A 25,885-nucleotide genomic window follows, 5' to 3' on the forward strand; every position below is an offset into this window, starting at 1 on the left:
AGCTAGAGAAAGCCCACACACAGCAAGGAAGACCCAATGCAGCCAAATAAATAAATACGTGCATACATATATACATAAATAGATTTATTTAAAAAAAAAGAAGAAGTTTTCAATCACAGATGGAAGCCCCTTGAGGACAGGGATTTTGATCTGGTTTGTCCACTGCCATATCTTCAGTGCCTAGAGTGGTATCTTGCACGTAGTGGATACTCGATAAATATTTGTTGGGTGCATCTTAAATGTGCTACATGTATTTTTATCACATGTTGGAGGATTTGTTGGGACAAAAATGTGTATAGATAGAAAACAACAAATGTCCAGAGTAGAAACAGAGTCCAGCTTTGTTTAGCTTTGAAGATGTACCTTGGCTAGGCAACTTTCTGTCTATCCCTTCTCCCAATTTGGTCCTCAGCTCCAGGAAAAAACTGTGCTTTCTATCTAGCTCCATGCTGTTCCTACACAGAATCTAGTTGGGATGTCCCGGGCTCCCTGGGACCAGTGCTATGTGTCGGGCTGTCTCCCCTGGATCTCAGGGCCCCTACCAGCCCCAGCCTCCCTCCCAGGTACCTCTCTCCTGCTCCGATGCAAATGAGTTGACTCTTAGAGCCACTCCTGTTTCCACTCCTAGCCTGAGGCACTTCTTATTTAACCTTCATCCTTTAGCCCTTTCGGAAAATGTGTCAGTCACAGCTCAGATGCAGAAAGCAGACACCACTCTCGTCATTTTAAGGAGAGCAGGATTCCATGCAAGAAATTAAGTACATGTAAAATCTTGAAAGAGCTAGAGGAGTGGGATCTAGACTAGGTCTCCAGAAGTGAGCCCAGAACATCACCACACACGTGGCCCTCCAAGGAAGCTAGTACCTCTGCCACAGCCAGGAGAGTGATGGGGACCGTGAAGCTGCCCCTGAAGCTCTTTATTTGAAGAACACACCACCAAAGCTGGAAACAGCTTCTGGGTTTGCTCACCACGGTGCATGCAGAGCCCAGCACAATGCTTGCCACCTAGGGGTGGGTGGAGAGTGGATGGATGGGTGGGTCCTGGACTGTGGGTCTTATCCAGAAAGGCATTTCTTATGTTCTTAATTCTTAGTGAGAGGGAGGTTAGCATGTACGTTAACAGCAACATTTGGGTTCATAGCCCAGCTCTGCTCCCTACTAACTGTGTAACCTTAGGCAAATTACTTCACCTCTCTGTGCCCAGTTCCTCTTATGTAAGCAGGAGCTAACAGTAGTAGCTCCTTCATAAACGTGCTCTGAATAATATATATAAAGCTCTCAGGATAGGAGCTGACACATAGACAGTGCTATGTAAGCATTGTCTCTAACAGTTGTAGTAAAGGACAAAATAGACCTTCTCTTTGTCCTCTTTCGTAGCATTTCATCATTTCCTTTATTAGGAGATGGCCTACACAAAAAGGGAGTCATTCTTAAGCTGACTGTCCTGTTAGCTGTGGCATTTGGTCAGAGTCTACTGCTGACACCCGTTTGTTTGGAAAAGTCATGTTTGTCCATAGACTCTGTTGACCGGAAACATAAGCCCCAGTTTTGCGTGTGCAGCAAGTCTTCTTATGCTTTCATTTCTTACTACAAATGTTCCAGTTTAATGGGAGGCTTAACCTCCTTCCTAAATGTCAGTGTTTGATGTGCTGCTGTTTCTCAGATGACTCAGGGCAAGGAGCTTATGAGCCCTTTCAGACAAAATATTGCACGGCTCTTGCATGACGGGTTTTGGCAGAAGTCTCAAAGTGCTGTGCTTCCCTGGAGGAAACTTCCCACAGATGCGCACTGTCCTCTGTGCCTCCGGCATGTTGAACCAGAGCCTTTAGAACCAGCAGGGCCCAAGGAGGCCTGATTCATCTTGTGCCCGGTGAAATATGCGCTCTGAACAGTCTGTAGGCCCAGTCTCTTCATCAACATCAACAATCCCCAGCTCTGGCCACCAGCTGGTCTTTTGCAAGCACTAAGCTCTGTTCTTCCTTCTGATTCTATCTACCTCACCCTAGACCTGCTAGCATCCTTTCTGAAAGGCTCTGCGTGAGATAGGGCTATGCTGGGGGCCAGGAAACTTGGCTCTGTCCTGTAGTCTAACTTCTAACTGCCTGTGTGAATTCAAGCAAGTTAATTAATAGCTTTGGGCTTTGATTTCCTCATATTGAAGTTGAAGGGACTTTAATCAAAAGATATTTTAAGTAATCTGCTGCTGGTTTGAAGGATGGATGGATGGATGAACAGATAGACAAATGAACCACTTTTTAATCTGCAGCGCAAACCATTTTCCTTAAGAAGATGAAAGGAGAAAAAAAATCAGTCATACTGCAGCAAAAAATAAAAATAAATAAGCCATGGAGTAGTCAAAGCTAAGACCAGTTTTGAACAAATGTTTTTCTGTACAATCTTGGATTGAAACAAAATAAATACTCTCAGTACAAATCTAGTTCTGAGAACTTGGTTGTTCAGAGTCGGTTTTGCAAAAAAGAGAGAAGCATCTGCAATAGCAGGACCAAGAGAGGTCCTGGCTGCACCAACACCAACCAGCAAAGCCAAGGTCAGCAGCATGACTGTTGGGGGTGTGATTGTGGCAACAACTCCAGTTTTCTCGGAAATGGATATCCTAGGCCAGGGGTCCCCAAACTATTTGGCACCAGGGACCAGTTTCATGGCAGACAATTTTTCCACGGGGTGGGGTGGGGGGGAATTGCTCAGGCAGTAACGCGAGCGATGGGGAGCGGCAGATGATGCATCGCTCGCCCGCCGCTCACCTCCTGCCGTGCGCCCGGTTCCTAACAGGCCTAGGACTGGTACCGGTCCGTGTCCCAGGTGTTGGGGACCCCCGTCCTAGGCCATCTTTAAGTTGCGCCAAATTCAAGAAGCTGTTGGGGGTCTTCCCTGGTGGCGCAGTGGTTGGGAGTCCGCCTGCCGATGCAGGGGACACGGGTTCGTGCCCCGGTCCGGGAAGATCCCGCATGCCGCGGAGCGGCTGGGCCCGTGAGCCATGGCCGCTGAGCCTGGGCGTCCGGCGCCTGTGCTCCGCAACGGGAGAGGCCACAGCAGTGAGAGGCCCGCGTACCGCAAAAAAAAAAAAAACGAAGCTGTTGGAGTTAGACTAGTTTCTCAAAATTGTCTCTGACTTATGTGTAATGTCATCAACTGTCGCTATGCTCAACACCTTTCTTCAAGAGTTGGAATCAGGTCAGTAAGAACTTTCTAGATCTAATCATATACCACAAAAGAGTAACCAGAGACATAGAAACAAGTATTTTATTTTTCATATTTTGATTAACTCTGGTATATTAAAAGCCCAGTTTGTTCTGGAACAGATATTGGTCATTTAAAGAAAAAAAGAGAGTTTCTGATTTTTTTTGAAACTTCATCTATTTCATGTGTAACACCCATGGGGGTCTCATTAGGCTCTACCAAACCTTCAGGCTAGCCTCATGAGACTGTCATACAGGGCCACACTGTGATTTTCATTGCCCTTAGCACTTTTACCTTCATGGCCCTCTTCCTGTATCAAAATCTCTATATATATATATTTATGCGAAGAAATATTTATTAAATATTATAATAAAAATTAAATATATTTATTTGATTACTGAATATATTCTTATATTTACACATATGCAATTACATATATAATTATATTATAGTTTCATTGGTATAGAGACAAATAATATTATATATCAAAACATTATCTTTGGGCTTCCCTGGTGGCGCAGTGGTTGAGAGTCCGCCTGCCGATGCAGGGGACATGGGTTCGTGCCCCGGTCCGGGAAGATCCCACATGCCGCGGAGCGGCTGGGCCCGTGAGCCATGGCCACTGAGCCTGCGCGTCCGGAGCCTGTGCTCTGCAACGGGAGAGGCCACAACAGTGAGAGACCCGCGTACCGCAAAAAAAAAAAAAAAAAAACATTATCTTTGACCAAAAAGTTCATTTTTTTCTTCTCATTTTAAAAGAAATCAATCCATTTTCATGGATCGCTAACAGTCCTGTGGGCCCTAGGCATCGTGCATTCTGTGCCTAGTAGATAAGTCATCTCTGTGGTCATAGCCCCCATTTTCACCCGTCTGCCCAGGACAGGAACATAGCTCGTGGTAGGGAACAGCGGGCATTTTTCTCCTCTCAGGTAGTCCTGTGACCATCATGAAGCAGTCCATGCAGCTACCCAGGAGCTGTTCGGTTTGGTCCTGAAGTGACAGCTGAGCAGTGAGGGAACTAGACTCACATGGAGGGAAGGGTAGGGGCAGGAGTCCTCTGGCTTAAAACCCTCATATCCTATAGGAGCCAATTTCTCTGAAACAACTCCACTGACATGACTTCCAGCATTCCTCCAAGGGCCATGGCCAACCACACAAGAGTCATCATACTCAGAGCAGCCCAAAGCCCTGGCTTTCTGTCCAGTATTTATAGTTCCCCCAGTCTAATGCAATTTACTAAGCAACGGTCATTTTTATCATAAGCAATCTTGCCTGGCTAGAGTTTGACATTCTTCCCTTATCAGGTTTCCAAGGAAACAGAGCTAGAAAGTTAACCAAAGGTCAGATTCTTATGTAGAAGGGAAGAGAGGTTTAATAATCCTTCGCCTACAACAAGCAACCTGCCAGTTATTAAGGAAATAGTTATATTAATGTTTCAATCCAGACTTTACGGTGTGTCTGTGGCAGAGACGATGCTATACATGTTCCCCAAACTCCATTTCCTTTTCCTTCTGGCATAGTTAGACCACATTTTCCAGATTCTCTTGCAGGTAAATGTAGGTTTGTGACCAATTCTGGCCAATGAACAATGGGCAGAAGTAATACAGATCACTTTCAGGCTGAACCCATAGAATCTCTCTGGAAATCCTCCATACTCGCTCTCTTTCATCCTCTGCTGATGAGATGCAAAGGCTTCAGTGTGGGATTCCAGTGCCCTAGGGACTGGTGGGGCTACTCCATAGCAGGAACCTGGGTGTCTGAATGACTGTGTAGGCCCTGCACCGTAGGGCACAGACCCCTTCCTGCCAGCACACACTGGATGTGGTATAAGCGAGAAATAAGGATGAATTTGTCTGTGTTTTTAATTCCTCTCCTTCCCCCCCTGAAAGATGAACTAACAGTGAACGTTTGATTAGGAAAATTAAATTACTCTGGTTAACACTCTTATGTAGACAAACTACACGACTAATCTCCCCTCTGGTCCTTTTTAACATGTGAGGAAAACTTGTGAGCAGGGCACTAGGGCAAGACATCTGTCTCCCCATCACCACCTTCTATGGTCCTTTGCTGAGAATTGGGTAGCTTCTGGCTGAATAGAAAATTCCATGACAGTTAGAGGATCGTCATCTAAGAAGCTACTGCCAAAAGCTATTCATTTCAATCAGATTTCAGTGACATGATTTGGGGCAGAAAAAAGTCCAAACTAAGTGAGGAAGGAGCCAAAAGTTCTCATGATTAAAACCCTACTTGGGAAAACTGAGAAATGTGTTTGCTAAGAAGTCACGAGACTAGTACTGCTTTGTACCTAAGAAAGTCTTTTCCCAAATCGTGCTCTTTAAATGGACAATGTTATTTAGTGGTTCTGTGCTTAGTCGTTTTAAAGAAGAAATTGGAAAGCTGAAATTGGAGCAAGGGAGAGAGCAGGATCCCTAACCCTCTACGCTTCCTTCTTTCCCTGTCTCACAGTCTACATGGGGGCTTCTGGAGCCCTGAGAGCAATCCTGTCACCCTGGTACACTGTACTTTGCACAGAGGAGGCCCTAGGCATAGTGTTTTAGCTGGACAACAGGACCAACTTTTTCCTATACCTGAGCTCTTCTCAGGATCACTACTCTTTCTTCTTACAGAAGGTACATCTTACGGGGAGCAATTGCCTCTTTTGTTTTCTGTAGGTTGGGGTATACTCTCTCCTGTCTTAAATGTGACAGCGTATATGTACTTCTCTGTGGTTCTGCTTAATGTTATTCTATATAACTATATGTAGACTAATAAAACAAATAACTGTAAACTCCTGGAAAGAAGAAATGGCCTTTTTATTTCTTTATCTTCCCTTTGTGCTTTGTATCAGTTAGAATTGCATTCAGTTGCAAGTAACAGGATCTGAAACGTAAGGCTTAAACATGCAAGGTTTTGTCTTGTCACATAAGTAGGTCCTGATTCAGTACATCCGTGTTATGTTTATAGTGGCTCCACCAGTCTCCACTGACCTGGGTTTCTTCCAGCCCTCTGCTCCAGTATCTCTAAAGAATGGCCCTGTCTTACACAGTGGCTGCTGGAGCTCCAGTCATCACTTCCATGTTCCAGGCAGCAAACAGAGAAAGGGGAGGAAAGCATACCCTTCCCCTTTAAAAATAGAAGACTTCTGAAAGTCCCACTCCCCTTCTACTTACATCTCCATTGCCCAGAACTTGCAGACCCAACAGCAAAGAAGGCTGGAGAATGGAGTCTTTCAGCCAGTTGATCATGTGCCTGTCCAAAAACTGGATTCTATTTCTAAAGAAGCAGTCAATGAATATTTGATGATAATGATGATAAGGTAGCAGAGTATTGGCCAAAGGACTTCTCCATGGAGAGCAGTTTAAAGAGATTAAAGTTTAAGAGATTAAATATCCGGAAAGGCTGAGGTGGTAGAAAAGTTTTCAAGACAATTTACTCAGGGAAGAGGATTTGTAGAATTCAGAGGCCATTCCATGACCTTTTTTTTTTTTAACATTGAAAATATTTATTGGATTGTTTTATGATTCCAGAAGTATACCTGTCAATTTCTAAAATTTAGAAAAAAAAGAAAATAATGTCCCCTACTCCCAGAACCTAGAGTTAGCCCTTGTTTACATTTTGGTGTGCTTTACTCGAATCTCTTCCATGCATAAATAATCTATTAATTTTGAACAGGTGGGGGAAAAAAAGGCCATTCTTGCCGTTTGTGTGTGTGTGTGTGTGTGTGTGTGTGTGTGTGTGTGTGTGTGTGTAGTGGTGTTTTAACTGTGCTTTTTAAAAAAAGAATATAGTGAAAAAGCTTCCTCTCACCTTTGTCCCTTGTCCAGTCCCCCACTCCATGATCGCTGCTCATGGTGATTCTGTATATCACACCAGAGTTTATTTTTTGCATGTTTCAGCAAATGCAAACTTTCATATTCCCTTTGGCACATTTTACACAAACGCCCATCATACACACTGTTCCTCACCTTGCTTCTTCCACTCACGATTTATTCTGCACCTTGCTTTTTACCATCAGCACAGAACTTCCCTCTTCGCTTCCATAGCATTCCTTCGTGTGGATGTATCCCATTTATGAAAGAGCTCCCTACTGATGGGCACATGAGTTTCTAATCTTTTGCTATTATAAACCATAAACAGTCCTTTGTGGATCTCATTTGAATATATTAGCATATTTGTAGGATAAATTCCTAGATGTGGAATTGCTAAGTCAGATGCATTTGTAACTTTGATAGATATTGCCAGCGATTACAATCTCTACACCGATTGTAACAATTTACACTCCCACCAGCAGTATATGAGCGTGTCTGTTTCCCCACAGTCTCATCAAAAAAGTATACTTTCAAACCTCTGTATTTTTGCCTGTATGATAAATTTTTAAAATCTATGTTGGTATTAGGAAGATTGACTCACAGTTTTTGGTTTTTTCAGTTTCTGTGTTATCGGTGTCTCTGCCCAGTACTTTCCCTTTCGTGAGCATTTGCCTATGAGATCTCTGGGCACGCAATGGTCTATTTGACTAATAAGCAGAGGAGAGCTGCACCCTCAACTCAACAGCTGCTATTTCTCCCTGCATCTTATCCTTGATAAATGCACCAGTTCCCTTCTAGCTAAACGACTGTTTATGATTTTGATGGTTTATACCCTGCTATATTTCTAAGGTATTTCAAGTAAGAAAGTTGGAATAAGGGGGAAATAAGAGTAAAAAATGACTACGAAAAGCAAGATGAAGCCAGAGGTGAAGTTAACATACCAGATATCCTCCACACTGGCTAGAGGCCGGTCACAGATTTGGCCAGTGCAAAGACAGGAACAGTTCATGACATCTCTACAGTGCTGTCATAGCCTGGCTTTCCTGAGCCTGTAACAGATATAGCAGAGTGCTTTGAGGGAAGACATTCCTCTTCCTTCACCCTTCATGCTCAAACTGGGCTGCCGAACGTATCTGGAGCAGCAGAGGTAGCAACAAGACTGGGAGGAAGGTGGTCCAGCCGATGCGAAGGGAAGGAGAGAGGAAAAGCTTGGTAGTGAGGAGACACAAGGAAAGAGGTGGGGGAACATGCTTGGAATATACATTGGTCAGAGGCAGCTGCCTCCAAATACTACCTAAATGTGGATAGATTTAGCACCATTTACCAAACTGTAGTTGCTGTAAATTCACATCAGCTTAATTCTACTGAAATTCTCATAGTCTGCGTGGCTTGCTTTCTCTAAGCCCTGACCTTGGTCAGATTTCTTTGGGCATCTTGGCTGCTTTTTCTGGCCAGTGTGTACTTGGAGTTGACCTCTCTAAAAGACGGAGGGATTGCTTTGGACTTGGATAGTGACAATACATTATAAGAAAACATTCGGGATCCTAGCAGAAGGGAGCATAATTCTAAGAATGTTTAGGAGATTGTCTTCCTGTCTATATCAACTGACAATACTTTGCTTTTCAGTATACTTCATGCAAAAAATTGTCACTTTAAATCTAGATTGAAAAATTAGCCATACTAGGATTATAGCTCTGGTGAGAGGCATTTGCTTATGGAAGGGAGTGTGAGGAATAAAAAATAGTGCTAGTGTAGTGGGATAAAAGTTTCCCCCCAAATCATTGTCATATTGTCTTTTCACACACGGAGAATCACAGCCATTGCTCAGTATCAGAATAAACTGGTTTTGCTTCGTTTGGTGCAGAGAAAGCTACCCTCTCTCTAGGCAAATCAAACAAACCCTTTTACTTACAGCACAATGTTTTGTCTTTGCAGGCATCCTATAAGCCGCTGTTGAAGCAGGTTGTGGAGGAAATATTTAATCCCGAGAGGCCAGATCCCGTTGACATTGAACACATGTCTTCAGGCCTCACTGATCTCCTTAAAACTGGATTTAGCATGTTCATGAAGGTAAAGTAACCATGACGAGGTAATCCTGAGTGTAATGCTGTCTTTGCTGGGCTTGAAAGTGCTGGTACCCCCTTAACCCTGGCGAGTACCACAAAGGAGAACGTCCAGTATTTGGCCCTTCTGAAATCGGGTGCGATCTTCATTTAACTTTCGGTTATAAGCAGCCTGACCTTCCAGCCTCATACAGCTTCCCTTGACCTAAGCATTATGATCTTTTCTGATCAATAGGTAAGGACACAAGCCCTCCAGGTAGCACCATTGAAAACTTCCCTCGTGGCCCACATTTTCACTTAACAGGAATCCACATACCATTCACAGATCTTAGTGGTAGCCCGGTGCTCTTAATTCTAGAACTTACTATGTGGGATAATGAGTAACTCTGCTCAGTTGTATAACTAGCATCACCCCAAAATCCATTTGAAAATGACTTTTATTTGGGCTTAGCAGACTCCTGGGTGACAAGCATGAGCATTTCCCTGGCTAGTATTAAGGGTAGGTCAAAATTACTGAACAGCCTTTGCAGTGGAGATGAAAGGAGGAAAAGTACACAAATGTGATCTATTTTTAACCCACTATAAAGTTTCTAAATTTAAAAAGATCTAAACAAGATTACAGGCTGACCTCCTCTTCTGTGCCAGGATTTCAGTTGTAATAACTCTTGGAAATAACAGAATGTTTTGCCAGCTTCAAAGCATCTTTGAAATCATGAATTAATCTGCATAGAAGATCAGGCCTTTCAGAGTTCAATAAACGCATGTGCCAGGAAAACTGGTCCACTCCAAAAGCTGGAGGACGGAAGCCAATCAGACTCTAAACCAAGCAGTAAACGGCTGGAATGGACACCCAGTCTCCTTCCCAGTGGTCCCAGTTACCATCAGCTTCTGATGCAATGCGCGGCTGGTGCATTTTCCCTCTGTTTTGTTTTTGTTTTTTTTTTTTAAAACAATGCAGCACAGTTCAGCTTCTCAAAAGTGTTCGTGGACTCCCATGTTAAATGTAAGCCCAGGGTTGTCCAACAGCCCTTCATGGTGGCTAGTTTGTACAGAAGCTTCCAGGCTAGAGGTGGTCTCTGGCCTTCTCCACCCGAGCACCCTATTCCTTCATTCATAAGCTTGGACTTAACCTTGGAGAGAGACTAAAATAACAAGAGTGGACTTTCCTGCCCTGATCCATCAAGTCTGAGGACGGCTCATTTTGTCCTTTCCCAGTCAGGCTGCTGCGTCCGTGGGCAGGGCAAGGGCACACGTGGAGGCTCGAACCTGTCTGCACTCTGCTTACTGCAGGAGTTTCTAATTTGCAAGGAGGCACGGTGTCAGTGAGAGGAGGCCTTAACTCGCTCTTAGGCCAGTGATGTTCTGCGGAAAGAACTGTGTCCTGGCGAAAGGGTTCTGTGACCAAATATGTTTGGGAACCCATGGGATAAGCAGAAAATTAACCCGAAATTCTTTGCTGTCAGATTTCACAGTGCCTTTAATGTGCTAACGGACTTTGCAACTCTCTGGAGGCTAGCATAGACTGTCTGTCGTAGGAGGACTGTCCACTTGCATTTTCCATCACTGTTTCATGAACCGTGAGACATCACATTTTTAAATTACCCTTTTAAACTACACAGAGTGTTTTCTACAGCTCTTCTTGCGGTCGGAAGCTTCGCTGTCCTAAGGGGAGCTTTGCCTGAGAGGATGTTTAGAACCGTCCTGGGCCAGCACTGGCCTGCTGTGTTTCTCTCCATTCAAATCCTTGGAATTAGAGCTCATGAAGAGATGCCCCCGCCCCTGGAGACTGATCTCAAAGAGAGGTTTCCATGTAATGGATTTAAGAAAAAGGAATGTGTGTTCTTCCAGCAGCTGTCAGCATCCACTCCTCGGCCCGCAGCTGCCGGGCCTCTGCTCTCAGTAGCCAGGGGCTCTCATCTCTCTGCAGGGGGTGGGAGAGTCTTGGTGGGCTGGCCCAGTAGCCCTCCTCACCCCAGCAGCCCAAGGGAAAATCATTTTGTTCCATTTCTACGTGGGCCTCTGTGGCCGGCTCTTCCCATCATTCCACAGAACTTGGCAAGGAAAGTTACCTCTGGCCCATGTGTTCAAAGTTTAAACAAAATTGGGATAAATGGAAAAAGGAACTGCAGGGCTTTGAGGACCTAACAGTGACTTCTCAAAGACCTCCGTCTTTGAGATGGGGGATGATGCCATCAGGAGAAGTGTCTTCTACGTTGGTTTAAGGCCAGTGGAAAGAAGAGGATGTGGATAGAAGAGATGGAGCCTCTCATGGCCACGGCCATTCACCAGTCTCCCTGGTCCTGTTCTCTGATGCTTTTCACTACCAAAGTCAAACAGCTAACCTGTGGTCGGCTGTACCAGGGAATCAGCCATTCTCAGGTTCAAACCTCACAACACCCCTTTCATTATCCCTGCTTTCCCCGTGGGGAAACTGAGGCTCAGAAAGCTTAAGCAGTAGATGTGAACTTCCAGAAGGCCCAAATTGGGTCATCCTCCCCTCCGTTCTCAGGTGTTTTCCAGACAGCACACAGGAAATGGGACAGCAGGATTGGTTCCCAGGTCAGTCTTATTCCAGAGCCCGCGCTCTTAACCACATTTCTTGGCGCCAGGATGCTGCCAGGTATTTTCTTGGAAGTTAAATATTCATGTGTCATTAATTCTTTTCTTCCTGACGACTCATTAGCACAGATGCTTTCCCTCTCCAGTATCTATGCAGCTCCTCAGTCCACTCCACGCCCGGACTGGTCATCCATGTGAGGGAGCTCTCCCGGGGTCATCTGCTGTTACCCTGTCTGCTTCTCTGGGACTTGGTCCCGGGACTCACTGGCAGTACAGCCCCAGGAGAAGAAATTTGCGCAGTGGTGTGAGCTGCTTCCACACACTGCAGCTTCATTCTGTATCAGCAGCCAACAGCCTTTGCTTTCGGGCCACTTGCTGCCCTGCTCTTTGCCTCTGGGACCTGCTTCCCCCCTTCTCACTCAAGACCCACTGATGCTGTGCCTGAAGGGAACAAACAGACAGAGCCTGATGAAATAAAGGTGTCCACGTGGGCTCCTTCTGTGCTTGGGGTACTGTCGCCCAAATGGGAGAGCTGTAGGGCTGGAAAGGGAGCTGAGCTGCTCATCTGTCCCCGTCGTGTCTGTGGACTCACAGGTGGTTTCACAGATGACTTTGGCTCAGTCACCAGAGGCAGTATCTGTAGCCTACGCGGGGGGTGAGAAGCCAGCAGGAAATGTTCTGGGAAAGAGACCAGCAGACATTACCGCAGAGTGTACCGGGGGTCCCCATGACGGTGATAGGAAAAACATAGGAGAGGGTTTTCCAGGCCCCAGTGTCTCGTCAGGGCTCTGGACCTTGTGTGCGCACTTGTGTGACTGCACTCATTCCTTGCTTTATCATTATACGTGTTAGGTATCTTTCTCCAGACTAGCATGTTCTAACTGAACGGCTTCATCCACTGCACATCGGTGAATCAAGATCTCAGTTCAATGTGTTGTAATCAGCACTTCTTAACGAAGAAAAATAGAACAGGCTAGCAACGTGAAACCAAAAACTGAGTCACACATACATACACACTTGTGACTTAAATGAATTTCTTGCTTTCGGCCACAATCAAAAGGAGGTGAGGGCTTCCCTGGTAGCGCAGTGGTTGAGAGTCCGCCTGCCGATGCAGGGGACACAGGTTCGTGCCCCGGTCCGGGAAGATCCCACATGCCACGGAGCAGCTGGGCTCGTGAGCCATGGCCGCTGAGCCTGCGCGTCCGGAGCCTGTGCTCCACAACGGGAGAGGCCACAACAGTGGGAGGCCCACGTACCGCAAAAAAAAAAAAAAGGAGGTGAAAGCTATGGCTATGCGAAAGGAGGGCTGATCTGGGTCTCATTCTTTCCTGCATCCTCAGCATGGGGCACCTGCATGGGCCTTACACACAGCAGGCACCCGCTAAAGGTTGGGAGTGGCCCTGTGAGGACGCCCATTCAGAGAGCAGCAGGCTTCAGTCAGTGGTTCCTCTTTCCAGCTTACTGCCCTTAAGCCGAAGCTACGTTTCAGCAACTTCACAAGGGAGAGAAGGCAGCAGCCAGACCAGGCAACTCCAGTGACCCTCAGCGTATTCCCTGACCCTCCTTTGCAGCAGCTACTAAGCAAGGCGAAGCCAGTCACTGTTCTGTCATTATGTCACCCCAGAGAAGCAGTGGCCCACGGGCTCCCGCTCACCACCCAGCACTGCCCTGCTGGGGGAGACGGAAGCCCACCTCGCCTCTGTCGAAGAAACCTGGTGGGCTCATCTTCTGTCCACAGACAGCATGGAAATCTGTTTTTCCACCTTCTTTGTCTCTCTGGAGAAGAGAACGGAAGCAAAGAGGCTGGTTTTGTAGTGTGAAGACTCAGAGGAGCCAGCAGGAGAAATGTCCGAACAATGTTAGGCAGGGGGGTGCATGTTGTCAGGGGAGGTTTTGGGGGTCGCTTTTCTATTCCACATCTCTCACTTTTCTGTTTGCTTTTGTAAATAATAGAAGGCCATCTAGTTTATGCTCTATTAACACCACTGACCTCCTTCTACTGCCCATGTTTGTTTTCAAGAGGCAATAGGGAGTGGTGGTAACATCCGGAGTCAGATGGTCTGGGTTAGAACTCGAGCTCCCGCACTTACCAGCTGTGTGACCGTGGGTATGTTGTCACTTAAGCCCTCTGTGCCTAAGTTGCCTCATCGGTAAAATGCGGATGATAATAGTACCTACTTTACAGGACTGTGGTGAGGATTGAGTTCATACGTACAGAGGATTCACACCAGTACCTGGCCTACAGGAAGTGCTAAGTATGTACTTGCTATTTTTATTTGCACAAGTTCGTGATCCTGGCCAGACTGTGGCTCTTGGGAAAAGAGCCACCTTGAGTGTCTTTGTATTGCTGTACAGAGCCCGCGTGGGGGCATTTGGTGCATACAGATTAACTGCTAGTGAACAAATGAATCACACAGAAGAGAACTGACACCTTCCCCCAAAGTCACAAGCATCTCCTGTCTCACTGCCGACTTGCTCTTGCTAAGAGACATGGACTTTCTCTGCCTGTGGGCAGCCATGTTTATACGGCTGTGCGGTGTTTTTCCAGACCCCCTTTCTCGTCTATCCTGTGAGTCCCGGCTTGATGTCCTCGGTCTCAGCAGACACAGACCCTCCTTCCCGGAGCAAGGTGTGGGAGCCGGTGAAATTCTGTGCCCGTGCCGTGACAAAATGGCTCAAGGGAAGAGAGGCCAGCTGGGCTCGACCCTGGCCACCTGGCACGGAGGCAGAAGCCCAAGACAACTCGGACCCCAGGCTCCACCAGGAGCACTTTAGAAGCTCCGCCTCTGCCCCGCAAGCACTCCTCAATCAGCCCCAGTGCTGTAGGGAGGCCTCGGAAGTGGCTCGCAGAAATCAATCTTATTGATGTAAATGTCCGCAGACAGTGAAAGTTAGGAAAAATGCCTGTGTGTCCAAGATTCTCTGCCTCAAATAAACCCTGTGTGAGAGGGAATCCAGGCAGCTGTATGTTGCCCTTACTAAAGTCGGAACCTCATCTGTGTCAGGCTACAACTTGTTAAAGTCACTTTCTTTTCATTGCTTTAGCTTGTTTTCCTGTATAAATCAGACCCTCCACAGAAGTCTCTCATCCCCCGCCCAACCCGTTCTGGTTATCGCTCGTTACGTAAGAAGCCGTGTCAAAACACTGGCGTAAAGTATTATCCGTCATTTATTTTGTTCATGTATCTGCTCTCTGGGCAGAGCTCAGCAGAGAAGAATTCGCCTCCAAGATGGTCCACTCCCGTGGTCAGCAGATGGACGCTGATCACCAGCTGGTAGCTCAACCCGGCCCGTGAGCTACAGGACTCAGTTCCTCTCCACACAGGCCCCGCCACGTAGCCTGAGCTTCCTCACAGCATCCCAGGGACAGGCATCCTAAAAGAAATTGCCAGGTGGGAAGCCTCAGAAGCCACAGGGCATCACTCCTCAGTATCCTGTTGGTTGAGGCGGTCACAAATGCCCACCTGGATTCAAGGGGAGGGATATACTGTCTTCCTATGAAAAAGGGAACCAGAGCGTGCGAAGCAGAAACTATCGCTGAGGCCGCTTTAGGAAAATGCAGTCCGCACTTTACCTCAATGTAGGAGTGGCTGTCCGGCCCATCAAGGGCAGTGTTCGGCTAATTCTAGGAGTTTTCCCTTCGATCTCAAGGACAGAAAATGTACTTAGGCTTCTGATCTGCTTTCAAAATAAGTGAGCCCAGAAAGACTTTGATAATCAAAGGCATGCCTGCTATTTGCCCACAATCATTTTAAATAATATAATCTAAGGGAAAAAAAAAACCTTTCTGAGTGATGAGCTGGAGGACTTTGCTCTCCCAGGTTCCCCCCATCAGGCCCTGTCAAGGAAAGCAGGCAGGCTGGGGAGCAGAGCTGGGTGCCCACGCGATCATTCTTCCTGCAGTTCTGAGCAAGTGTTTGGAGTCAGCTCAGCGCACTCCTCCACCAGAGGCTAGACCTGTGGTTAGCCACACGGAGCTGTCGGCTTCAAAGGGCGGTGCCCTGGGGGGAGGGGACTATCAAACTCCGAGAGAAACAGCTTTGACAGAACATCACATTTTTTAAACAGTCAAGTCTTCTCTCCAAATGCCTGTGCGTGGAGCACCTTGATCCCTGTAGAGAAAAGCTTGATAGTGATCTAATAAATAAAGCGAACCATACCTTACCGCTCTCACAATTTAATTTAAAACGAGCATGTCTAATAGGCAGCACTTTGAAAATGCGTTTCTGGAATTTGTGGTTTGGATTTCAGTCTCCTGAAAATAATATATTTTATATCTACTCCATGTGTTTGGACTCCAACTTGTTTTGACTAAAGGACTTGATTTGTCAAGATGTTTTCTCCGCTGGAACTGCTGTGAGGGCCGTCGGTTGTATCTAATGAACTTATGCGAGGCCCTTTTACCTCCTTTTAAGAGCATTGTGAAACTTCGTGTTGTTGTTGTTCCATTTCTTATATGGCTGTGCTTCATTGGAAAAAGGAAAAGATTTATGAAAAACACTCAAAGAAGACCCAGTGCTTGCCTCTGGGCCCTTAGTATGAGTTCCTGCGAGAGCTCCATGGCCTTAGGCAGCAATAGAAAAGGGCCCACAAGGAGAGAGGGCACAACTGCTCAGGGTAGCCCTAAAAAGCTGGAGGTGGTGAGGGGATAAGAGTTGAAACACTTCAGTGGCAATTAAGCCGCCACCAGGTTGCACGAACTCCATCAAAGAAAGTCCTCATTATCAGGACCGAGGGGGCCTCTCCGGGAACCTAAGGGCGGCAATGCGGTGGGCCTCAGGAAGGATTGGGCCCGAGAACTAGAAAGCCAGCAGGAAACCAGACAGTTCTGAAGGCTTGCTGTGGCCTGCAGAAGCTGCCGAGAACAGCCCTAGCACTGTGTACATGCTCAATAAGTATGAGCTGAGTGAATGGCTGGAGAGCTCTGCCACAGCTTCTGGTGCTTCTTAAGAGCTCAGCTTTGACTGGGCCTCGTCCGTCTTAGGTCAAGTCTTGATTCCCAGTGAAGGGTCTCGAGTGGGCCCAGCCTGGGTCGGGGCCCATTCCTGAACCGTTCAGTTGAAGTTGGGGGGCACGATCACACCATAATTACATGGCTGCCAGGAGCCCACCCCATGGCCATGGGGATGGAGGAGACTATTCATGTGTGGGCGGGACAGATGCATCTACAGCAGCGGTGAAGGATGCTGTAAGGATAAAGGGCCAAAGTGATGAGCCTCAGGTGCCATTTGACGTCAGATCCTTGCACTGGGAAAGCTGGACGTGCCTGGAGGTCATCTAGTCCAGCTCCTCACTGTTTGCACAAGAAAAATGAGACTCAGACGTGAAAAGTTGGCTTAGGTCCACTATACTTTGTGGCATTTCTGACAAGAGGAAAACATCTTAGCATTTGGTGTTTGTTGATTAAATCAGCACAAGTCTTGGAATCTATTTGCAATACTATTTATAACTGTTGTTTGTATTTTCTTCTTCTTAATTATGCTACATACTGTGGTTTGATTTTTGTCTAACATTCGCTAAATATGATCCATAAGGTCTAGTGAGATGGATTTGGGTAGGAATCGTGAAACAAAAACTTGGTTTTGGCAGGCGACGAACTTTGTTTGCCTGTGAGCAATTATCAAGAGCCTCTTGTGTGCTAGTCGCTCTTGTGGGGAAGGAAGATACAGAGACAAAGTAGCCATCCTACCTTCCATGGCATGGCGTACATTGGAGAGCTTACAGTTTGTTAGGGAGATGGACAAGAACACTGAGGGTTGAGGGGACGAGAGATAAGTGGTATCTGGGTGGGGTGTGAGGACACAGAAGGGGGAGCTCAGTGTGTCCAACCAGTAGGAGTGAGGAACAAAGTGATGAAATGCCGGGCTACATGAAAGGAATTCCAGGTAGCTCCAAATGGCTGGGTCTAAGAGCAGCCTGTAAAGAGTGGAAGAAGGTAAGATAGAGAAATAAGCGGAACGCAGATCACGAAGGGCTGGAGGCTTGACATTCGACCAAAAACAATGAGGTTCCATGGAATGTTTTTTAGGAATTTATAACCAGTGTATGTGTTATAAAGATCACCTGGAAGCACTGAGAGAGGGGGTGGGGGAACATGGCCAGACTAGCATCAGGCTGGGGAGAGAAGGTGAGAAGATGAGAGTTGGGGTGAGGTAGGGGCCGAGGGAATGAGGGCAGTGATGCAGCGCCAGAGGGTCCCACAGGACCGGGCATTGATGGGATGTGGAAGTAAATGAGAGAACATTGTCCAGGGTCAGTCACCCAGTCAGGGATGGCTGGATGGCAGGTGTTAACGTTCTCTCTGACTCGGAAGCAGGAATGGAGAAGAAAATAACTGGCATTTTAGAATTTAGGTGCCTGTGAGACAGCTTTGCAGCTCAGCAGAGCTGAGGGGCCACTGGCCCATGTGAGGGCCAGACCGTGGACAGGATAGGGCCACCCAGGGACGGTGTTTGCGAGAAGAGGCCCAAGCAGTCAGGAACACAGTACGTGATGGGGCAGGTCAAGCAAGAGGAGAATCCATGAGGAAGAAGAGAAACTGAGAGGGCTTAGAGAGCAGAGAGGGTTGGGGAGGAAGTTTCTGGAAAGCAGAAGCCATCCACTGCAGCAAATGCAACAGTTAGGCTGAGCTGATGGCAGAGTGACTCTGGCAGATGGCAGCCTTTGCGATGAGATTAAATAAAGACCCACGAGGAACCTGGTAATTGGCTGACGTTGCTGAAGAACTAAAAGTACAGAGTTTTAAGAGATGAAAGCTAGTAAAAATGCTGTCAGTTTGAAGAATCTGTTTATAAATGAGAGCATGTGGAATGTATCCCACTCTGGTATGAGACAGACCTGGATTTCTGTCTCAACGCTACAGCTTATCAATTGGAAAACTTGGGACAAGTCACTTCACCTCTGTAAGCCTCACTGTCTCCATCTGTAGAATGGAGCTTCTACCTACTTCATAAAGTCTAAGATTGTGCAGAGTAACGCTTGCCCCACCCCCTGCTTTATTTTCCTCCGCAACACTTATCACCTTCTTCACTTACCAATTTACTTTTGTATTTTGTCACTCTCCCCAACGAAAATATAAACTCTGTGCAGCAGGGAGTCCTCTTGGGTTCGTTCGCTGCGGAGTCCCCAGTGCCTAGAGCAGTGTCTGGCCCATAGTAGTTGCTCAATAAATATTTGTGGACTGGATGAATAAATGAGTAAAAGGTTGTGCTAGACCTGAAGTGTTTGGCGGCAGTGGCAGTGCTGTTACTTCCTCCTGTTGGGAGAAAAGCCATTACCAAGCCACCTTCAAAGTCAGCATGGCGGGTCTCAGGGCCCAGTGCCCTTTGGGCCAACGCTCCCATTACGCTGTCTCCCTCCTACGAGGCCCGGCCCATCGTTGGAGGGTGGGGGACCTGACCCTTGCCTGTGCTGGGGACAAGTAAGTCACACATGTAGAGAAACAGATTGGAGGAGAATCAGCAGCTGGGTTCTTGGAACGCCTGGAGAACTCCAGAGAAACGGGGAGCAGAGGAAACCCTTCTCATAGAAACCAGTCAGGACATCAAAGAGTGCTCTCGGGACCACAGCTGCAGAGAAGGTGTCGGCAGCCCCTGCTTCAAAGGCTGGATGGATGGTGGGGAGAAACTATCTTCTCTGACCAGAACCTGACGTCTTAAAATCCCAGCCAGCGAAGGTTTAGAAAATGAAAGAAAGAGCAATGAGTCTGACTTGCTTTATTAATCTGTGTGTTTGTGATGGCAGTCATGATGCTTAAATCTTTCATCATCAAAGTGCCTTACACCATGAACCCACATACAAGTGGGACTCAGCCGAATGTGGCTGGTTATAAGGAATGTGTTATTCTGATGGAAAAGACTGGAAAGGCTCCACTTCCCAATAGCCTGCCGATTTGACATGTTCTAAAAGGAAATCTGGTATCAAAACATAAATCTAAACAGAAACCAAAATGGCAAACAGCAACATGCATTAATGGGGCCCGTTAATTTGTACCACAATCAACATTCCCTCAATTCGTTGGCCAAAGGGTATTGTTCTTTGTTGTTGCTGTTCATTTCTTTTTTCCTTTTCATCTTTCAATACATCCTTCCAAGATTCTCACAATGTACTTCAGAGTCCAGACTCTCTTATGGAAAGCATATGTCTTTGGGAACGTACTGTACCACTTGAAGTTCTGGAGCCAGTTGTATTTCTGTCCCAGCATTAAGTGAGAAACAATTGTTTGTAGGGTTGGAAGGAACCCCGGTTAGTTACTCAGCCAGGAAGAACCACACGTAAAGCAAAGAGAGAGTGTCTAAAAGATCTCAAAGAAAAGAAGAATATCTCCAGTTACCCTGTGGACCTCATTCATTCATTCATTCATTTTATTCATGCAACATTTGTTGAAAGTTTATCATGAGCTAGCTCTACGCTCAGACCCCAAAATACCGAGATAAATATCAATCCCTACCCTCCAGTAGCTTACAGCCTAGGAGAGGAGATAGACAGGTCTATCAAGGTCGCAGTCCAGTGTGACAAGGCCAAGGCAGAGGTATCTGTCAGATTCGGGTCATGGGGCAGGAGTTGAGAGGTGGTTAGGGAGAACTTTTTAGAGGCGAGGGTGCCTTTTAAAGAGAGTAAAAAGGAAGGAGGTACAGAAGGGGAGGCAGGGGTACTTTACACAGAGGAAACTGTCCATGCCACATAAAACGAGATGACGCAGTTGGTGCTCTAACCGTTTAATAACTGGAATGTCATGGGCACGGACAGACCAAAACCCACTGGTGTGGTCCCAACCAATGCCTGTGGGCTAAAGATCTTTCCTACTAATATGGACAAATCCCCAGGGTATATCACTGAGCAAAACTAAATCTGATATCGAGTGGCTAGAAGTCAAGATGGCCGTTACCCCTTGGTGAGGTAGTGACACGAAGGGGGCCTGCGTGGGGATCCAGAGTGCTGGCTTTCTGTTTCCTGATCTGGGTACTGGTCACAAGGATTTGTTTAGTTTGTGAAAATAAATTGAACTGCACACTTGTGATAAATGCTCTTTTCAGCGCAAATGTTCAGTAAAGTGTTGTATGTTTAACAAAAAGTTTTTTAAAAAAGACCTTGCAGGGCTTTCCTGGTGGCGCAGTGGTTGAGAGTCCGCTTGCCAATGCAGGGGACACGAGTTCGTGTCCCAGTCCGGGAAGATCCCACATGCCGCGGAGCGGCTGGGCCCGTGAGCTATGGCCACTGAGCCTGCGCGTCCGGAGCCTGTGCTCCACAACGGGAGAGGCCACAACAGTGAGAGGCCCGCATACCGCAAAAAAAAAAAAAAAAAAAAGGCCTTGCATTCATGGATGGCTCAAGTCCTCGTGAGTGACTCCAGCAAATAGTGCATATGGAGGAGATGAAAATAGAGGCATAAAGCAAAGCCATGTGAGAAGAGCCTTATATACTGAATTGAGGAGTCTGAACTTTATCCTCAGAGTTAGGAGACTCCCCGGAAAGAATGTGAGCATGTGATGGAGCTGAGGGGTGTTTAAGAGTGTGGCCTCTGCAGTTTGGCCCCTGGCTCTAAGGTTTAGTCACGACGTGTAAACTTCAGTCTCTCCATCTGTAAAATACGCCAATGATTGTATTTGCCTCCTAAGGATTTTTGACAGTCGGATAAGATAACGCACAAAACTTCAATAATAAATATTTGCACTTTCGAAAGCTTACTTAGGCAGGAACGAGGAGACTGGATTGGGGTGGGGGTGGGGGTGTGTGTGGCCAGACCAGGGACAGGGAGACAAATTAGAAAGACTCTAACAATAATCTAGTAAAGAAGGAATGAGAGCCGACCAGAGCAGGGATAGTGGAAATCAAGGAGAGATCAGTGAATCGGAGGGGGAAGAATGAACAGGACTTGATCTGGGAGATGAAGAAGACAGCACAGTCCAAGATGACGCTCAAGGGTCTGGCTCAGGTGACTGTGAAGGAGGTGATGTTCTTAGAAAGTCAACAGAAGGAATAGACTTGGGGAAAGATCACGCATCAAACTTGAAATCTGTTGGGTTGAGGGATCCCAGGAGGCATCCAGGTGGAGATGGCCACAGGAACTCAACAGTGATGCTAAAGACGTAGATTTGGGAAGCATATAAAGGATTCTTGAAGGCATATGAGTAGACGAGGTCCTCAAGTGAGAGAAGCAAGGGGCCAAAGATGGAACCCTGAGGAGCGTCGACACTTCAAGGGCAGACCAAGAAAAGGAACCTATGAAGGAGTTTGAGAAGGAATCAGTGGAAAGGTAAAAGAAATAACCAAGACAGTGTGCTACTGTGGAAGCCAAGAAGGGTGTTATCCACTGTGACAAATGCCACAGAAATGTCCAGTTAAATGAAGACAAAGAACTGTCTATCGACTCCTACATGTGACGGCCATTGGTGACTGCAGTGAGAGCAGCTCCAGGGGAGCAGTGGAGCAAAAGCAGGATGGCCGTGGGTGTGTGGGACTCGAACTGGAAGACAGCAGTCAACAAATGCAGTCAAGGGGTTGGAGCTGCAGCGCAGAAGGTTGGGGGGTGGGGTGAGGTAAAGATCAAAGAGTTTTGTAACTTTTTCAGTGTTCACCACCACCCATTTTGAAAGAGTTTAGACCTACTTTTCCTTCTTTCTTTCTTTCTTTCTTTCTGCCTTTCATTTCTCTCCCTCCATTCCCCTATTTCTCTACCTCCCTCCCCCCCGTCCACTCTGAGTTTCCTCTCCAGAAGCCAAGGAACAACTTATATAACTGGAAATACTTAATGTATTACCTTTTTAAGTGTTTTTAAAACAAGACATTGAAAAGTGGGTATATTTAGGCAGGGGAGCAAAAGAACCAAATTGAGAAAGGAGTTGGAGTTGGGGTAAGAGCAGGGGCTTCCTCTCTTCCTGTCAGCCTGATGTCCCACCCTGCTGCTCCAGGGGACCGTCCCTTGGCCCAAAGATGGCTTGTGTGTTAGTGGGTGTGAATGAGTACAGACATTTACCACCTTTGTCTACCCTCTCCTGGCTGGAGTCAAGCCTGTTTCTCCCACCTCGGGCTTCAGTGGCCATGCAGCAGCTGACAGCATCCTTCCCATAATGACTCCATGCTGCTGTCCCGGCTGGGCCTCTGGCCTGCTCCCCCGACCTGGTGACCGCTTGCCTGCGGCGCTCGGCTCACAACACTTCTGCCCACTTCTCACCGAACCGTCCCGGGCTTCCAGGTAGGGCTCAAACACACTGTCTTCAGGAACCCCCTCTCGTCCCCTTCAGTTAGTCACTAGGTCTATATGTTGGCCTTGCACATTTCCTGAGAGATTACTGGGAGACATTCTCATTTTAGTTGTTTTTTTGTTTGTTTGTTTTTGTTCTTTTGGGTTTTTTTGCGGTACGCGGGCCTCTCACTGTTGCGGCCTCTCCCGTTGTGGAGCACAGGCTCCGGACGCGCAGGCTCAGCAGCCATGGCTCACGGGCCCAGCCGCTCCGCGGCACGTGGGATCTTCCCGGACCAGGGCATGAACCCGTGTCCCCTGCATCGGCAGGCGGACTCTCAACCACTGCGCCACCAGGGAAGCCCTCATTTTAGTTGTTTTATAATACTTTGCCTCACTGGTGAAATCATGAGGCACCGGGAGGAATTCTCCACGACCTCCAGTGCAGTGCTGCACGCGGAGCAGGGCCTCAGCTCTGGCTGAGGCCAACCTCAGCTGACTGAGGCTGGTTTGCAGAAGGTAAGGGCGTGAAGTTTGCACTCGAGGGTGGGTGCAGGGCTCTTGCATCTTTGCCCACCCTCCACCGCCCCCTCCTAGGGCTCTAACCATCCGTCAATTCCACAGACATTTACTGAGCACCTACTCTGAGCCAGAAACTGCGCTAGGCACGCCGGGCATTTAGCAGTGAAGCCGGCAGACAAGATCACCGCCTCGTGGAGCTTGTGTTCCATTAGAGGAGACGGCCGTCAGGGGAGAGACGTTGACCCCAGGCTGTGACACGTGCTTGGAAGGAGATGCACGGAGCTCTGTAAGGCAGGAGCACGCTTATGCTGAGACCTGCAGACCGAACAAGAGGGGAAGTTGCCCTCAGTCTTCTCTGCGTATTTAATAGTGCCCACTCCTGTAACTTTGCTTTCAGTAAAATATTTATTGAAAGGGCTGTAGGAAGGTGACATGCTGTGCGTGTTCCTGGTCAGTGCGCTCACAGACCACTAACACATCCGACCCCTAACAGATCCCACCCTCTCTGAGGGTTGTTCATCTCACCTGAAGACGCCTCTGACGCCGGCGGTGGTTTCTTTTGCAGGTGAGCCGGCCTCATCCCAGCGACCACCCTCTTCTGATTCTCTTCGTGGTGGGCGGGGTCACAGTCTCGGAAGCCAAAATGATCAAAGACCTTGTGCCATCCCTGAAGCCAGGAACCCAGGTACCGAGTCCTCAGTGATATGATCTGAACGGGAGGCCTGAGGCAGGAGTGGGGAGGGCAGACCAGGGCCTTCATTAGGCTCCCCCGCGCTCCTATCTCCATCCCGCTGCCTCCTTTCCCAGGGCCAGGACCTACTGTCGGTGGAGGGAAGGGGGAGACCTCTCCTACCTCTGGGTGGCAAGTGCTGAAGCGCTATTCCCAGTTCCTACAGGGCTTGTATTCTCTGGCGTCCAATCGGTGCTTAATTACTCAAGAGTTTTGGCTGCTTTCCAGGCTCCAGATAATTGAGGGTGACTCCCGGGGACCATCTCCGCCCTGTGGCAGGGAGAGGACGGGGCTGGAGGAGTTTGGGAAGGCCCCTTGTCATGACAATGACAAGTGTAGTATCTTTCTCCTCTGTAGCCTCCTGCCAGGTCCCGTCCTCCTCCCCACGCAAATGCCCGGTGGTTAAGACACAGCCCTCTAGGTTTTCCAGGCCCGAGTCTGCATCCTCCCTCCGCCTTTTACTAGCTAGGTGATTGGAGTGAGAAAAGCCCTCCGTTTTCTCATTTAGGCTACGGGGCAGGGTGGTTGGGAAAAGAGTGCCTTGCCCAGCTGCTTACTGCTATGGGCAACCGAGGCTCTGTCCTCTGGGGGCTGAGGGGCCTCAGAACTGTCCTGCTGGGGCACCGGGAGCCTGGGACACCTTCCCATTGACCCTCGCCCCCCGCCCAATTGAGACTTGCTTTCGGGGCCTGTCTTCAGCTTTGCCATGTCTGCATGCAGCCAGCGGCTTTCTGTGGTTTAGAGAAAGCAGAACAGAGATGCCAGTGCAGTGCTTCAGGTAGGACCCTGGCTCACGTGGGGGACTGTCCACCACAGGCACACGGAGCCCAGGGGGTATTCCAGCCACGCCTGGCTGCTGGTCTGGGTGGGGGGCAGTGTGCAGTGCCCTTGTCTCCCAGCTCCACCCACTCTGTGTATACGCACTCAGCCAGCCGAGGAGCCCCCACCTCTGCTGGCATCCGTAATCTGTACTCCGTAGTGCAGCACTCAGCGGGCTCACTGACTGCTTCCCGTTGCTGACAAAGCATCCTCAAGCAAACACGAATTCCTTGAGGACAGAGGCTGGGCCTTCCCAGGCCTGAGCACAGGGCAGGAGCTCCGGAAGCCTTGTGGCCTGACGGCCTGATGTGAGGCAGGAGAACTGGCTTGGTGTCAGGGTGGCCTGGACACCTGAGACGTAGAGAAGGCCTGGTTTCCGAGGGTCTCCAGACACCCTACTTAGGAAGGTGACCTGTATCTAGGGAGCCATGGTATGTTCTTGAACAAGGGAGTGGCCAGTCATTGGCTGTGACCATTCCTACCATTACTCACACCTGTCATGGTCATAGCTGGTGGAATTTCTGATAAAGTGGTAAATTCCGCCTCGTCTCACACCCTCTCTGTCCGCAGTGTTCAGGATCTGTTTGGTGAGCAATTGCCTTTTTGAGCAAGACATTGTTTTTTATCAGAAAGCACACTTCTCACTGCCCCTGACACGGTGGACCAAATTCTTAGCTCTTCCGAACAGCGATGCATTGTTAATAGCCTGCCAGACTGTTAATCCCCACTCTAAAAGGATAAAATGCAGACGTTTTCAAAGCCGTGTGACCTGAGTTTGACAGCAGAGACCTGACATCTGTAGTGGCTCAGTGGCTCGGCTGCAGTCTGACTGACCTTGTGCTCGATCATCTGCAGAGAGAGTGGCTCAGAGAACCTGGGGCTTCCGAAGCAGCCTTGCCTGCTGCTGTGTCACTGCTGCGGCCTCTAACTCCTGGGCCACACAGAATCTACGAGCAGATCAGCCTCTTCCCTCCTCCACAGGTCTTCCCCCAGGGCCACTCTT

General features: G+C 48.0%; 1 protein-coding gene across 1 annotated transcript in view; it reads left to right on the forward strand.

Annotated features, from left to right (window-relative positions):
* SCFD2 (sec1 family domain containing 2) overlaps positions 1-25,885 on the forward strand; it is a 398,024-nt gene that overhangs the window by 361,474 nt on the left and 10,665 nt on the right. The window contains exons 7-8 of the mRNA XM_060012557.1: positions 8,943-9,077; positions 23,899-24,018. Coding sequence (XP_059868540.1) covers positions 8,943-9,077; positions 23,899-24,018 — 255 coding nt within the window. The remainder of the gene's footprint in view (positions 1-8,942; positions 9,078-23,898; positions 24,019-25,885) is intronic.

The sequence above is a fragment of the Delphinus delphis genome, chromosome 5 (genome assembly GCF_949987515.2).
Source record: "Delphinus delphis chromosome 5, mDelDel1.2, whole genome shotgun sequence".
NCBI classification, from domain to species: domain Eukaryota; kingdom Metazoa; phylum Chordata; class Mammalia; order Artiodactyla; family Delphinidae; genus Delphinus; species Delphinus delphis.